General features: G+C 37.2%; 1 protein-coding gene across 3 annotated transcripts in view; it reads right to left on the bottom strand.

Annotated features, from left to right (window-relative positions):
* LOC124867838 (protein kinase C alpha type) overlaps positions 1 to 16,218 on the bottom strand; it is a 196,970-nt gene that overhangs the window by 47,478 nt on the left and 133,274 nt on the right. The window contains exons 6-11 of one of the 3 annotated variants that reach the window (XM_047364478.1): positions 12,724 to 12,880; positions 12,449 to 12,583; positions 11,197 to 11,290; positions 4,945 to 4,974; positions 979 to 1,122; positions 686 to 859 (exon numbers count right to left, since the gene is read on the bottom strand). In XM_047364478.1, the coding sequence (XP_047220434.1) occupies positions 686 to 859; positions 979 to 1,122; positions 4,945 to 4,974; positions 11,197 to 11,290; positions 12,449 to 12,583; positions 12,724 to 12,880 (734 nt within the window). Of the gene's footprint in view, positions 1 to 685; positions 860 to 978; positions 1,123 to 4,944; positions 4,975 to 7,096; positions 7,124 to 11,196; positions 11,291 to 12,448; positions 12,584 to 12,723; positions 12,881 to 16,218 lie in introns of all 3 variants that reach the window. The other 2 variants (XM_047364480.1, XM_047364479.1) reach the window with 2 other exon arrangements.

Raw genomic sequence — 16,218 nt, forward strand, 5'->3', positions numbered from 1 at the left:
TAGACCCACATAACGTGCATTTTGTAATACAACAGCTTTCATGGCAAGATAAGGGATAAGATACTTTTCCAACCTTTATTCTCTTTAGTTATGATGAAGGTAATCTAGGAGTTTCAAGACAATAATCTAACCATCGGCAAACATTGGGAGAACTTTACAAGATTTACCTCTAAATGTGAGTTAATTCCTGGCTCAGGTCAGTTCATGTTCCTATCTCAAAGTTCCTCTATTAGCCTTTTCTACTTTTATATCCATAAATAGATCAGTTTGTACTCATGTCCCTAAGCCATTGTGTATTAGTTTATTTCTTTTGGTAGCTAAATAGTTTCATGAATTATGGAGAAATAATCTCATATGTAATTCTGAAAAACCCTCACCCCTGATAAAACCAAAGAAATTGTAGTGACCTCCTGCTGGAGTCATATATTCATAGGAGTCGTATAACCCCAATAGGCTGAGTACATTATAGACAATTACATGTATCTCTGGATCCCATAGCAGGTACAAAAATTGGGCTTGTTTTAGTGTACGTTTTTGTTTTTTAAACCTGTCACATATACCCTCTACTACCCTCTAAAGTCATCTATGACTAATTTATTTAGCTAAAAGGCTCTTCTGAATTAATTTGACCTGACCTAACCTAATGTGAATTGTTCGGATGTACATCCAGAGGCATTTTACCTACCACAGTCTGGAAGCACGAGTGGAGCTGCGTGAGAAAGGGTGGCTTGTCCTCTTGGGCCAGGACTCTCTTCTCTACCATTGTACATTCAACATCATCATCCTGGATCACCACATCCTTCTTCAGGATCTTAATGGCATAAAGCTCGTCTGTGGCCTTCATCTCTGCTAGCATAACCTTATAAGGAACAAAAGTGGAAAGGGTAGTGAAAAGATTGTTGTATAATCTTTGTACTGGCAAGTTAACAGAAATTCCAACAGGGTTTCTTTATTTTTGAGTTGATGGTGCTTTCTCACCTTGCCAAAGCTGCCTTTTCCCAGGACAGCCAGAAAGGTGAAATCACTGAGTTTGACCTGGTCCAGACTGTTGGAAGGAAAGCTGCTGGAACGGCTATCATCTGTCTCTGTGATCATCTTCTTTCCAGGGCCTAACTTGGCTTTCTGTACTCAGGACACAAAAGACAAGGTGTCTGATAGCTTAACGTTCTCAACATAACAAAAACGGCAGCATGCAACAGTGATTGAAGAAGCTATTTTGTGGCAACTTCCTCACATAAATATAACAAAACTCCAAAATATAATTTATTTTCATTTGCTTTCATGAAAATAAATATGATATCTTGTTTCTCTAAATTCATTCACACCACAGTTTCAGTCAGAAGTTAATATATCATACTCATCACAGGCACAAATATCATCATATTTTGAGGCTTTGAACAATTTATTCTTACCATTTTTTTTACAGGGCTGAATGATTATACAACATAGAATTGCAAAAATAAAATAAAAAAGGCCTGGGTGAACATGAACAGTGGTTTGCTTGTGAATTTACAAAAAATGAGGCAGTCAAACCTAAGAAATCTGTTCCAATTGCCAAGGATAGTGGTGGGTGCATCATGCTGGTGTTTCACTGCTAATGGTACTGGTACATTGTGCAAAGTTAGATGGTACTTCAACTTTACTTCAAATCAAGATGTTTGAAACTTGGACACAATAGGTTTTCCCAGTAGCCACTAAAACTGGCTTTGAAATGGTCAAATAGGCTGACATTAAGCTTCTGGAATGGCCTTCCCATCTGACCTGACCCAAACCCTCTTGAAAATGTTTAGACTATGCTTAAAGGCTGGGCCCATGCTAGAAGACCAACCATCCATCCATCCACTTTATATACCCGCTTCTTCCATACTAGGTCACGCTGGTGCCTATGTTCAGCGGTCTACAGGCGAGAGGCGGGGTACACCCTGGACAGGTCGCTAGTCCATCGCAGGGCAACATACAGCACAAACGACCATGCACACACCCATTCACACCTAAGGGCAATTTAGAGACCCATTAACCAACCAGTCATGTTTTTGGACTATGGGGAAGCTGGAGTACCCGGAGAGAACCCACTCATGCACAGGGAGAACATGCAAACTCCATGCAGAAAGATCCCGGCCGGGAGTCTTGCTACAAGGCAACAGTACTTCTAACTGCGCCACCGTGTAGCCTGAAGACCAACCAATTAAAATTAACTTTATTCCTGTTGATGGCTGCGAAATATAAACTTTTGATCAAAACCGTTCCTTTCTGTTCATTCATGACCACAATATACTGGATGATCAGCAGATTTCAAAATTAAAGGCATGAAATGACTCATTGGTGCCATTGTTTTATGGAGCTTATGTGCAGCATGATTAATTCATACACTTATAAAATGATATTGTCATAGGGAAATACATAGCTTAGGTTTTTTTTAAGTCTGTTATAAAAATGGTACACCACATGTTATTGTGAAGCAAAACGCTAATGATCAGATATAATGCAAAAAATGAATGTACGTTTTTTTTTCACATGTCCTGTTGCTGCATTTCTGACATACCATATAGAAAAGCTGGTTGCCTTTATGTGCCACATTAGTTTTGCTCCACAAGAAAGATTTCTAAAGACAGAATCGCATGCAATCATAATTGCATGATTGACGTCATTAAAATCTAGACTGGATCCAGCATCAAAGTAGGCAGGCCACATAGATGTTATAGTAACTTGTGTTTGTATGACCTTCAACCATTTGTGCATCGATGCATGTGTGTGCTTGTGTGTGTTGGAGGAGCATAATATTTAAGAAACTATAGCAAATAGATAAATGAAAACCAAAAATATAGCTCCAGACATGATTGAATCACTCTAGAGTAAGACTCCAACAGTGATGTAGTTTTCTTTATTATTATCTCAAATAAGAAGCTTTCTTCTATTGTGTGTTGATGTAAAGGTTTAGGGGCCATTTGGTTTTAGTGAACATCTACTCTTGACAAATTAAACTCATTTATACATGGCACTACACATTATCTTGAAAGCGAACATCATAATGGTACTAGGTTCTAAAATATGTTTTGTGGTTTTTCTCCTTCTGGGATAGAATAATTTAACATACTTTTAAATAGAAGCATGGGTAGCAGAATGCTAAGTATAAGAAACTAAGATGTCTTGTAAGAAAGTGAATCATGTCATAATATTGTTTAGGGTAAAATTCTAACAGCTGCATATTCCAAAAGTATTAAATTATTATCTATCTATAAAAGGGAGTTAAGCCAATTTGGACAGACCGGAAAGAGGAGTTAAGATGCCACTAATGGCTTATTGACTAATGTAATCAAAACACCATAAATGCTTTGGTCAGCATTAAACTTAAAACTAATGGAAATCTATATTCACTCTTTACTCAACAAAAATGTTAGAACTTGGAAGCAGTTATTTAAAATCCTGTACTAAAACGACACCTTTAAGTCTGACCAAAGTCTGAAGCTAACCACATGCGCCTGTAGGAAAGCTTTACTTTGTCAGATCAGACAGAGCCTTTTGGCCACAATGACCAAAAGAAACATTTTAGAGAGAATAATTGATGCATTCAACCCAGACAAAACTGTGCCCGCTAGTAATCATGATAAACGGAGCATCATCTTTTGTGGTTGTGTTCGCCATTACTGGCAGATTACACATAGGACGGGTGCCGTAATGGAGACAAAGAAACTGTCTCAGAATTCTTTTATCTGACCCGAACATCATCTATACAGTTTAAAGTTAGACATACTATTAAGCCGGACAAAATCGTTGATGTAGAGTAAAAATTCCAAACACTGTCCTGCAAGCATTAGCATAAGAGTTCCTGTTCTTAAAATATGCATGTTGCTCAATGATTTTAACCCAGAAAAGCTAGATATAGTCATTATTCATTTAAAACACATGTGCTTCTGTCTAAAACTCCACATGCAAAATGCAAAATCACAAAACTGTCAGTGTGTCAAGATGAAGGGTGCAAAGAGATGAAGACATATCAACATAAGACATTTAAATTGCAGTGATGGTCTGTAACCACAATAAGAGAAACATGTTTTCCAGGTTCAAATATGAGGGAAAGGATGCCACACTGTGCTTTGCCCACCAAAATGCAAGCCTAGTGCATCTTTAAAACCATCCTGCAAAAACAGACAATCTTCTGTGCATTTCATACATGCCATGTCATGCTCAGTTGCCCAGCAGGATAAATGATTGAGAAAGCTCTGCAGAAAGCTACGGCACACTATGATGAAAATAATTAATTATTATAATAATAATAATTGACAATCAGAACTAGAGACAACAAGCAAATGCAAAAGAAAACCTGTTCCTTGTTACTTTCATCACAAAAGCACCAATCAGCATAATCATGTCCAGGTTACAGTCTTACCCAATCAGAGCACAGAAAAATCATGCTGCAGCCAACGACATATTACACCAGACATATGACACATCATCTAAGTTTTAGGTGATATCTCATTTTCAAAAATAACGTCATCTATCTATGTAACCATTTCTGGGAAGTTGAACCCTTTCCAGCACTCTAGGTTTCCAGCACAGTAAGTAAAAGCAACTTATTAAAAAGTGTTAAAATAAAAATATTCTACTTAGGAAATCTCTGATAACCATTATTCATGCGCGCTTGTCTATACCTTTCTATAATTACAGGCAGAAAAATGCATTAGATATGGATCCGCTAAAGAACATAGTGTTACAGTGTAATGAAAAAACAGCTATTATATTTTTACCAAAATCAGATTGATATTGTGCCAAGAAGCACAAGCTTAGTTTGGTAATAGTAACCACTACTGTCTGTCTATAGCAGCAGAAAATCACAAAGTGGAGCAACCACACCACATCACAGCACGCCTGTGAGCTTTAAGTCAAAGAAACAAGCCTGGCCAGGCCAAGTGCTCAGCTGCCTTACTTTCCTCCAGTCAGACGCACCTGATCAGGCTCTTCCACATCCGCTTGGTCCTGCAACCACAGGGAGAAGGGAGCCCAAGGGACTGACTCACATTGTACACTAGTGAGCAAACGCAAGCCAAATTATAAAGCAAATGATTAAGGGGCAAGGGAAGTCCATCTTGAACATAAAAAATTTTTATGTTTATGAATAAGGATGATCTTTCCAAGAAACTAAATGATTGTTAGCCTAGTTGCATGGTGGGTAATTGTCTTGTAAGTTACTTGATGGGCTAGATGTGGTGAAATGCTACGGCCATGTCATAAGAAACTATCTACGTGATGCTCATAATGTGCAGCATCATTATTCAACCTAATATGTTAACATGTAAATTGCATTTGTTCACAGATCATGTCAAAGTAGGGCTTTTTACAACCTGTTGTTACTTTTATATACAGGATATTTTTTACACCCCACATCTGGTGTAAATATTGTAAAGCAAAAAAACAAATGTAAAAAACCTCTTTTTTAGGTTTTGTTTCTCTCAATTTTCTTTGTTGTTTTGTTTTTAAAGTATTGGGCAGTTAGCTGTTGTGGAAAAAAGCATTATGCAAGGTTATTAAAGCAATGCAATGAGCAATCAGATTTCATCAAATTTAAGCAAGACTAAAATGTTTAATAAAATGTTTGTATCACAGAGCTCTAGGTTCATTTGCACCTTTGTAATTTGTACAGTGATTTCTTACCTACACATTCCCATGTTTTTCCTTTCTACTTCCATTTCATATCTTTAAACAAGCCATTTTGTACCCTTGTACTTAACTACTGTGTATGAGGTTAATAATCGTGTTAGTTAAGCATTTCTGGCGAATTACATGAGTAAATAAACAAAAAAGGTTACGTTTCATGTTAAATTTAATTATTATTCTGAGAATTTTATATAACCCCTATTTTTAACTGTATATATGAGATTATAGTGACCAAAATACCTCTGAGAAAGCTCCTGTTAAAAGACACTATTTGTTGGAGAGATATAACCTTTTTTCTTCACATCAAAATATGAGAATTTGATGAAAAAATACTTTAAAAGCAGAATGGCCAACACCCACATCAATGTGTATTAAATATAAGTTAAATAATTAACAAGGACTAATAGTAACAAAAAACGAAACCTTCTAACTTAACCTTTAAAGCAATGAACTCAAGAGATATACTGTACCTTAAAAGTAGATGGACTTTCTATTGCAGAAACCGGAGCAATCTTAAAGTTCTACTGCTATGTCTCATATTTTATTAAAGCAAACACTTCAAACGCATGGAAGAAAGCTATGATGTCTTTCAAGACTGACAAAAAGAGTTGGTGTTAAATGGAAATTTTATGTATGAAAAAACAAGCCCATTCACACTCATAATGCTTTAAAACATTTCAGTCCACTGATGACATCTTGTGGTCACACGTGAAATTTCTCTCTATTGGTTTATTTGAAAATTACTTCTATACTCTGGTGAACTAGTCATGAACAAGTTACAAGAAAAAAAAAGGGTATTAAACATGTCAGCATTTTTGCTTGACAAAGATATTTTGACTATTTCTACTGACATAAAATTCACACCAGATGCCGGCAACAAGCCAAGTAATCCACACATAAATGAAATGAACTTATTCAATAATAGTTTTACTCACTGTTCATTACTTACTTAAAGCTACAAGAATATGTCTGAATCTAAAACAAAGACATTGCTTGACAAATCATAAGCATATTTTAGGGTTAGATAAACTGTCAAATACATTTAATCAGTAGATGATGAAAGCAGGAGGACATGAATTACAAGACAGACAAAATACAAAATCATGCAGAAACATAAATTAGTACAAATTCACTGTCAGGGCTAACACACAATCATTTTACAAACAACACAAAGAATCACCAACAAAAAAATAAATACCGAAAGTGACTGCATACTCAATTAGGTATTCAATTATTTATTTTTTTACTTCAATAAAATGTCCAAACATTGCATGTTAGAAACATGTTGTTGGTTAACTGGATCAATTCACTTTAGCATGGAGCCACATACCAATAACAATGTGGGGATAAATGAGGCAACATGTTATTACAACAAGATGAGACAAAGAAAGAAAGGGGTTGTGAGCGGATATGGGGAGCAGGAAAGGAGAGGGGAGAGGGCTACCTTCAAATTACAGTTATTTTGGCAGTCCTGAGAGGAGGGCAAGACGTGAAGAAAGGAAGAGAGAAACTCTTGCATTAAATATGAACATGTGACACAGGCTGTACAGTATTCGGTAGATCTCACCGTGGACACAGGGGAGAGCAGAAAGCTAAGAGGGGGGGAAAAACTGAGAAACCACAGAGAGATTTATGAGAAGAAAAGAGAAGAAAGACGACAGAGAAGTTTTCCACGACATTAGGAGTTCAATAAACTGAGCGTCAGCTAGGTTATATTGTACCATACCGCTTAAACTTTTCATCTATTGTCATGCAAAAGACACTAACTACAATGTATTTTACTGGGGTTTTATGCAATAGATGGACACAACGTAGGGTAAATTTGTAAGGTAAAGAGGTCAGCATACAATGCTTTTGTTTTGTTTTTTTATAAAATCTTAAAAATGTGGCATGCATTTGTATTCAGTATCCAAGCTTTGTAGGAGACAGAAAACATGTGGAAGAAGCTGCTCAGATGAGACCAAAACTGAAATGTTTTACCTACATGCAAAATGCTCTGTGTGGTAGAAAAATAGCGTTATCTTCAGCAGGAACAGGATGTTGGGCAAAGTTGATGGGAAGATGAGGGGAACTAAATAAATGGCAAGTTAATAAGAAGACTTGAAACTAGGGCTAGGTTTGCCTTCCAACAGTTGCCTTCCAAAATGTACAGCCAAAGCTACTATGGGCTAGTTTAGTTCAATGCATATTAATGTGTTAGAATGGTCCAGTCAAAATTCTGACTTAAATCCAAACTGCTTTTCAGATGTTTATATCGAGCAGTTTTACAAAGAAACAATAGGAAAATTTTCAGTTTCTATATAGACAAAGTTGGTAAAGTCAAACCTTAAAAGACTTTAATTAAAAGGCTTTAATTGCATTTAAAGGTGTTTCTACAAAATATTGACTCAAGGGGGCTACTTTTCAGACTGCAAAATGTTGGTGTATCTTGTATAATCCAAGTAAATACATTAAAATGTGTGGTTTTAACATGACAAAATGTGGAAAAGTTCAAAGGATTTAGATACTTTTGCAAGTCACTGTAACATACCGTAATGGCTTGTGACATGGATTTTAATATATGTTAGGAAACAAAATAGATAACTTGTAAAATTACCTCCGGCCTTAGAATTTAATTCCGCTAAAGTACAAAGCAGAGTAAATCAACAGAGAAGAAACCAGCAGTTAAACTCTGACAGGAAAGCGATCAAAACTTTGAACTGAAAATGCCCAGTTGGTCTTATCATATTATACTAACATTTATATACAAAACGATGATCTTATTTAACAATAACATGGGACTTTGAAACTTTTAGTGTCCAAACTGCCTTACTATTACTCTTTTTACAATATTTTCTTGGCATTAATTACTACACCTAAACCTAATACAATTCCTTTTAGGTGAACATATCTTGCGCAAAACGTATCTTTAGAAGCAAATTTGGGTTTGGATATTGCTGCCTGAAACACTGTGATGGTTTTACAGAAGTATTTAAATATGTAGCACATATGAAGAATGCCAGCAGATAGGCACTTTTGGGAGGCTTCAAGCAAAGATTTACTAACTGCTTTGAACTATGGCACTTTTGACCAAATTTACAGACTAATTAAATCAAACTAGATGATTTTGGAAGGTGATTTGGAAAGGTAAGTAGAGGAATTTGGGGCTTTCAAATAGTATAGAAAGAGAAGAGTTACAGTGAAGCCATATTAAGTAACCCAAAAGCAACACATTATAACAGCTTATGATGCATGATTCCATTCTATGATTCCAAAGGCTAAATTGTAAAACTGTAAATATCTGTTTTTTGAAAGCTGACAAAAAATCTACAAAAAGTTATGCTTGATTGTTTTAGACAATATTTTCACAGGATTACCAGCAATGATATGCACAATACAGCAGTCAGTGATACTTCACTGTGCATGCCACTGCACACTGGATAAGCAAGGATTAATTTAGATGCTGTTTTCTTGAACTAAAAAATCCAATTGAGGAAACTGACAAATTCCATGGTTATCATTATATAACCTTCATTAGATCTTTTGCTGTCACTGTCTTTGAAACAGGTATTCCTGGTAGTAAAATATGATATAATCTATATGGCAACAAGGTGTCTTTGCCAAAACAAATCACATTGTTGACTAAAAGGCAGCAGAAAAAGGAGATGTGCTGCTATACTCCAAATTGGAACACAGAATGTTAAAACAAAGAGCTAATTTTTGTATTAAACACACAACAAATAAGACCACAGTGGAAACAAATTCCTCAAAGAGTATGAAAGAGACAATAAGCTGTGTAAGAACAACCCAAGCTGCAGCTGTCACATGGTGATTAAGTTAACAGCTGTGGTGCTCAGCAGTGTACGTGACAATCTGATAACTGTCCTGTGCATACTTTTGAGCTCAGGGTAGTTAGATCAACCATGAAGGAGCCTGAAAATTGGGCCTACTGTAAACCTAATCTGGATAAAAATAACTTTTATTAAAGCTGACAAATATTGCACGACTAACAGTGAACTAATAAAAAAATAAACTTAGCACAAAAAGTAAGAAAATCTGTATTTGGTCATTTTTTTCTTTGTTGCAACAAAGCTTTTGGAAATAAACATTATATCATTGAAAATCCTTTTTATTCCTTCTTCTTTAAATGTTGCCACGTTTGTAAGGAAAATTCATTTGTGATTTGAGCAGCAGAGTTGAGTATGTGAGTTGCGCCCAATGAAAAACTTGCCAAATTCTCTCTGGCAATGCTAAACACATTTCGGTGAAGACAGTACAACGGTGTAGGGCACCATGTCCCTCAATGGAAAAACTAGGGTTGTCATGATTGGAGGTTATCTCAATGCAAAGATAACAAGATGAGATTCTGAAATTACCACCAGAATTGAGAGGAGAGAATAAAATGGACTGCCTGCAATCCTGACTGTAATCCTACTAAGCACTTTTGGGATCAGTTTGTGCATGCTGTGAGTTGTTGGGTCCAGTTTGGGTTTCCAACATTTAAAGGCCAGTTTGATCTCTTTTGGAACTTTCAAAATAAATCACATTAACCTACTTCCAGCTCAGGCAGGAAAAGGAGGAGTCAGAGCTGAACAAAACCACTGTGCTCCAACATTGTGGCCTCTTTCCATGCAGATCCCATACGGGAACCAGACAGGAAAGGCACGCACACTAATGTCTCTGCTGGCAAACAGACATAACTCTTCAAACTGGATCCAAGAATGTCAAACGATCACGCGATCGTATGCACAAAGTTAAGTAGGATTAAATTGCTGTTTGTGTGTCTGGTATTCATTCACAAACGGGGGTAATTAAGGTACAAGCATGGCTTGACTTTCTTTCTGAAGCCTACAGAAGCAACTGTGTTCCAGTGAGTTCCCAGCTGAGACCGTGTCTCTACAACGCAGAGTGGAGCGGTTTTCCCAGCATGAAGGAAGGACAACGGGAACGCAGCACCGTGGCCACAGCAGTAATGTGCAGTCCGTCCAGGCCGGTGGAATGAGCCGCTCCCACCCCACAGCTACGGAGATTAGCTGCAAGAGTGACCAACAAATCCACATTCATTGGCTTGTGACAACTACTAGTTGAAGAATGGGATGCCATCCCACACCAGTGTGTGACCAAGCAGGTGATCAGCATGAGTAGTAGGTGCCAAGATGTTGTGGCTGAATGTTGTTCTTCCATACACTACTGAGACACCGGTTTGTTAAATAAATTTTTTTTAAATTGTCAGAATGTCTTGTTTCTTTAAATCTCAATCATCTAATCCCATAAAAAACACCAAACAAGAGTCGAGCAGAATAAGCCGTTCGGCATTGGTTGCTAAACCAGTGTGCATTTTACTTGCAAATAATCAACCAAACACAAACATCCTAACTTTCTGTGCTAATTTCATCATATACTTTACCCTATATCCTATGTAACATAGGTCACACCCAGAATAATTTGTGGACAAAAATATTTACAAGTTAAATGACAAACACAACACACTGGGTCATACGAATAATAATAAAACACATAACTAACATTAAAGCAAAAGTGTGATTATTTTATTGCCACACTCACCTCAAATTTCTGCCTTAATTCTTCATTACCATCATCCTCCACTGAGATGGGAACATTGTAGTACTCTCCCTCCTCCGGACACAATAACTTGTACCTAAAACAAGGAGGAAAAACCAACAGGAGGGACACATGCAAGGAAAACACAAAGAAAATAATTGTCAGATTAAAAAATCAGCAGGTGATTTTTCATCTTTCATCAGTCTTTTTGCTTTTCTTATTTATTCTTCCACTGATCTTGAATGGCAATTCTTGTCTTTGATATAGTCACTTAGAAAACAATAGCTTCAAAACAAATCAAACTAGATGCAAACATAACTTCCAGTAAAAGGGAATATTTAACCACCACAGTTTTGTTATGGCAAAATTTCTGATAATAATAGGTTGTTAATTATATTCAGGCATGAAGGGAAGATTTGTTGAAATGATTTATTAATATTATAGTTAAACATATGAAAACAAATATTTAAATACACCATATAACAACAGGGCTGCACAGTGGGGCAGCTGTTAGCACCAGCTTCGAAACCCAGCCAGGGTCTTCCTGCATGGGGCTTGCATGTTCTCCCTGAGCATATGTGGGTGCTCTCTGGGCACTCTGCCTTCTTACCACACTCATTTAACATAATAATTGGTCTCTCTAAATTGTCCTTAGGTACTGTATGAGTGTGTGTGCATGCATGGTTGTTTGTCTCTGTGTTGCTTAGTGATGGACTGGCAACCTGTCAAGTATGTACCCTGCCTCTTGTCCAATGACTGATTTTGATAGACAGCAGAACAGATGAATATGGCAATTTCAGGCATCTTGGAATTGCACCCAGGGATGTACCAGACTTGTGGAGGTCCAACAAATCACACAGGGTAGCACTGTGGTAAGGTGCTGCTCTAAAAACATCCACAGATATGTCTCCAAATCAACTTAATCTACCAGAAACATATAAAGCAATGACATCATCACCTGGGTTTTTACAAACGGTTAAGAGGAATATTAATCTTAGTGCATGAATTTAAGAAAAGCCAACCAAAAATCGTCTTTCTCTCTTATCATTCTCTTATCTTGCAAATAGAAATAACTTAAATAACTTAAGTGGTAAAGCCACTTTCCATAAACAATTATTTTATTCTTTGTTTGAGCAATATCTCTGAGGATTTATTTTATGTGTGGGTTTTATGGCTAAAGGATTCAAACTTATTTTCTAATTTAATATCATACTTCACAATTTAAGTAAGTGATAATTAAGAATGTCAACATTACCAGCCACAGACAGGAGACTTCATGAGCTCCGACACGCCAAAGGAAAGGGCTCCCATGAAGTCATTCCTGGTGGTTCGATCCCAGTCCCACACTTCTACAGACAGCCTGCGATCTTTGTCTGAAGGCTTCAGCTTGCTGAAAAGCACATTATGACCATTATGGAGGAAAAAGGCAAAAACAACAGTAATATCAGCCTTCCTGATATTCAGTTTACACTGCAATGTAGCCTAATGTATGACAGAACATATAGAAGACAGTGGGTAAAAGGTACTCACAAAGCAAAGGTCTCGTTCCATTTAGGGTTGAGGTTGGAGCGGATTGTTTTCGTCTTCTGCTTGGTCTCATTCTTAGGATCTGGCATGAGCTTGAGTTTGACATACGGATCAGACAGGCCATTGGGGTCCATGGGTATGAGGTTTTTTCCTTCACCAACTGAGAGAGATGTAGAATGATGAAGAAAATTATACATGGTTGCTAAGACTAAGACAAGACTATATAGATATAGATATTGATATAGATTTAGATGTTCAGATCCAGTTAGAAGATTGCATGTACTCATCATAAAGATGCATTTATTTATGATTTATTTGAACAGCTCTCTTTCAAGGATGGAATAAACTGCAATAATTTAAGAAAACAAGAATTGGATGCACAACAATTAGTGTATGGTGGATTGCCTCAAATTCTTAATTTTTGAGCATGTTGCACTTTGACCACACAGCTATCAAAACGCTTTTGGCTTACTTCTGGCTGGATATTAGATTATGTTTTTTGCTGTACTAGAACAGTTAATTTCAATTGGTTGGTTTCTTGGCAAGGTCCCAGCTTCCAAGCATAGTCCACATATTTTCAAGACGTTTGAGGTTTGATTCTTTGGAAAGGACATTTCAGAAGACTGTTTAATTCATTTATAAACAAGTTTTGAATGTTTACTTTTTTTGGATCATTTTATTGTTGGTACAAAAACCAGGTGCTGACTTTTTTTAATTGTTACAACTTACATAAACATATAATACACAGACATTTTACAAGGAACTCCAGTTTCCATATATATCACTTTGCTTGAAACGCAATGTTTCAAGCAATGGGGTTTAACTTCTTTCCTATAAATTTATAAATTCAGTATATAGTCATACTCATATCCAATGCTGGCTTTATCATCACAATGATTGTTGTGGCGCATTTCTTTCACTTAAATATTTTATTTAATAAGTGGCCAGTATCCATCAAGATCAAGCTCTTTTCTCTGGTAGCCTTGTAATATTGAGGCCACACGTTCCATCGTTATTCATTCTATAAAATCTTTTAGCCAATTATTCATAGTAAGCGCTTGTCTTTTCGCACCTTCCAGTTCATCAAAATAATCCTCTTCGTAGAGAGAGATGCCAATGTTATTAATTGTTGCTTTTCACAGTCCACCTTTGCTCCCTACAAGCCTACCTCAGGGCATAGTCATGTTTTCCCCCACAATTATTAACTCCTTTCCAAAACCTCCTTGCATGCGGGCCTATCCACAACATATGTATAAGAGTTCCTTTCTTTCCACATCCATGCCAGCACAGTTCTGACAGTTGAGGGTTCATTTTATATAGTTTGTATGGGGTAATGCATGTTCGATGCAAGATCTTCATATGAATAATTTTGTATCACATGCAGCTGCTGATTTGAGATAGTCCTCATTCTCCTTTATTTGATTCACCAGACATAACCCACGAGTACCACTGGCAACAAAACATCCCCACACCATGATGCTGCCACCACTGTGCTTGTCAATTAACACAGTGTTCCTAGGTTTAAATGCCTTGCCTTGACTCTTGCAAACATACTTCTTGTCAGTTTGGGCAAAATAGGTCAATCTTTTCTTGTCTGACAATAAAACGTTTCTCCAGGTGGCATTACGCTTTTCATGTGAGTAGCTACAAAATGATTTGAGGTTGAAGGGGAAAGTTTTAGGACAGGGGATTCTTTCTTGGCTGGCAGCATATCTGTCGATGACAATACAAAAATGTGCTTTATTGTTAACAGGGTAAGTGGTTTTAAGCAGTAAACCATTCATGGTAGACTTGATCCTTAATGGTTCATTGGTTCTTTCTAAGCTTCCCAACTGATTTCAATTCATCTGAGAGAGTCAGCTTGAGTCAAATGGTTAAAACCTGAAAACAATTGAGTTCTCCAAGAGGACAATGTTCCCAAACACAAATACCGTTGGAATGGAAAAATCTGTCAAACATTAAGCTAACGGGAGGTCCTGACAGCAAAGGCCAGATTTGAAGAAGGAAACAAAGCAATTTAAATAAATTCTCCTAATTTGGCCAAGAAGACCAATCAAATGGTAAACCTGAATAAGGTAGATGGTTATGTGGATTTGCAACTTACTAAGTGAAGTTCAACCAAATTTTAGAGAGGATGTATGAATATAACTGAGACACTATGTATACATTTTAAGAAGCGTGGATTAGACAACATCCACAGTACATTAAATTGTTTGCATGTATTTTTGGACATTTTTAAAGTTGTATTTTGCATAATTATTCCACCCAGGAAAAATGGTTCTAAAAATTCTTTAATAGCCTAAAATAAATTTAACATTTATAATAAATGAATGTTACACTTCTAACCAGTAGACTGTAATCTGAGAGAGTTCATCATAAGTAAGCATGATGATAAAAAAGCATTTATTATATTTGCACAAGAGATTCTTCCTCTCTTATCCACACGGATATCCTGTTTAAGGTTTAGCTTGAAGCACTGTTGCCTTGCAGCAAGAAGGTTCTGGGTTCGACTCCCGGCCTAGGGTCTTTCTGCATGATTGATGGATGGACGGATGGATGGATGGATGGATGGATGGATGGATGGATGGATGTTTGTCCTGTGTGTCTCTGTGTTGAGTTTGGGGATGGATGGATGAATGGATGGATGGATGTTTGTCCTGTGTGTCTCTGTGTTGAGTTTGGGGATAGATGGATGGATGGATGGATGGATGGATGTTTGTCCTGTGTGTCTCTGTGTTGAGTTTGGGGATGGATGGATGGATGGATGGATGGATGGATGTTTGTCCTGTGTGTCTCTGTGTTGAGTTTGGGGATGGATGGATGGATGGATGGATGGATGGATGGATGTTTGTCCTGTGTGTCTCTGTGTTGAGTTTGGGGATAGATGGATGGATGGATGGATGGATGGATGGATGGATGTTTGTCCTGTGTGTCTCTGTGTTGAGTTTGGGGATGGATGGATGGATGGATGGATGGATGGATGGATGGATGGATGGATGGATGGATGGATGGATGGATGTTCAGCCTGAGATAACAGTTTAGTCATGTCAGGGAAAAGAAATGTAATTTTAATCAACAGGTGAACATCTGCAGAATGAAGTCCAAAGATTCAAGATTAAACGACAAGCTGCAGCCTATGAGAAGTATTCCTGCTTCTGAGAAATAAAGAGCCAAAATGCAGGAGGTATTAAGAGAACAGTGAGTCAGAACCTCAAGTTGTGTCATGCTTAAGTAGGCGAAGGCTCGCGTCTTGTCCTCCCATATGTAGTTATTAAGTAAACAAGGGCACACCAGGGACATTAGCTGCCCATAAGCGCTGAAATTTGGAGCACAGCCAGACATGCAATACACTACAGTGTACACAGATAACTGCATACAGTCAAGTATATGTATGCACAAACATGCTGTGTTTACTGACACACAGAGCACTGAGTTCTCTGCAGAGACAGCATGAATGCATTCCTGTTTGGTTTAACCATGAGCCCTTGAGATTGTAGA

Source organism: Girardinichthys multiradiatus, chromosome 5, assembly GCF_021462225.1.
Source record: "Girardinichthys multiradiatus isolate DD_20200921_A chromosome 5, DD_fGirMul_XY1, whole genome shotgun sequence".
Classification (NCBI taxonomy): domain Eukaryota; kingdom Metazoa; phylum Chordata; class Actinopteri; order Cyprinodontiformes; family Goodeidae; genus Girardinichthys; species Girardinichthys multiradiatus.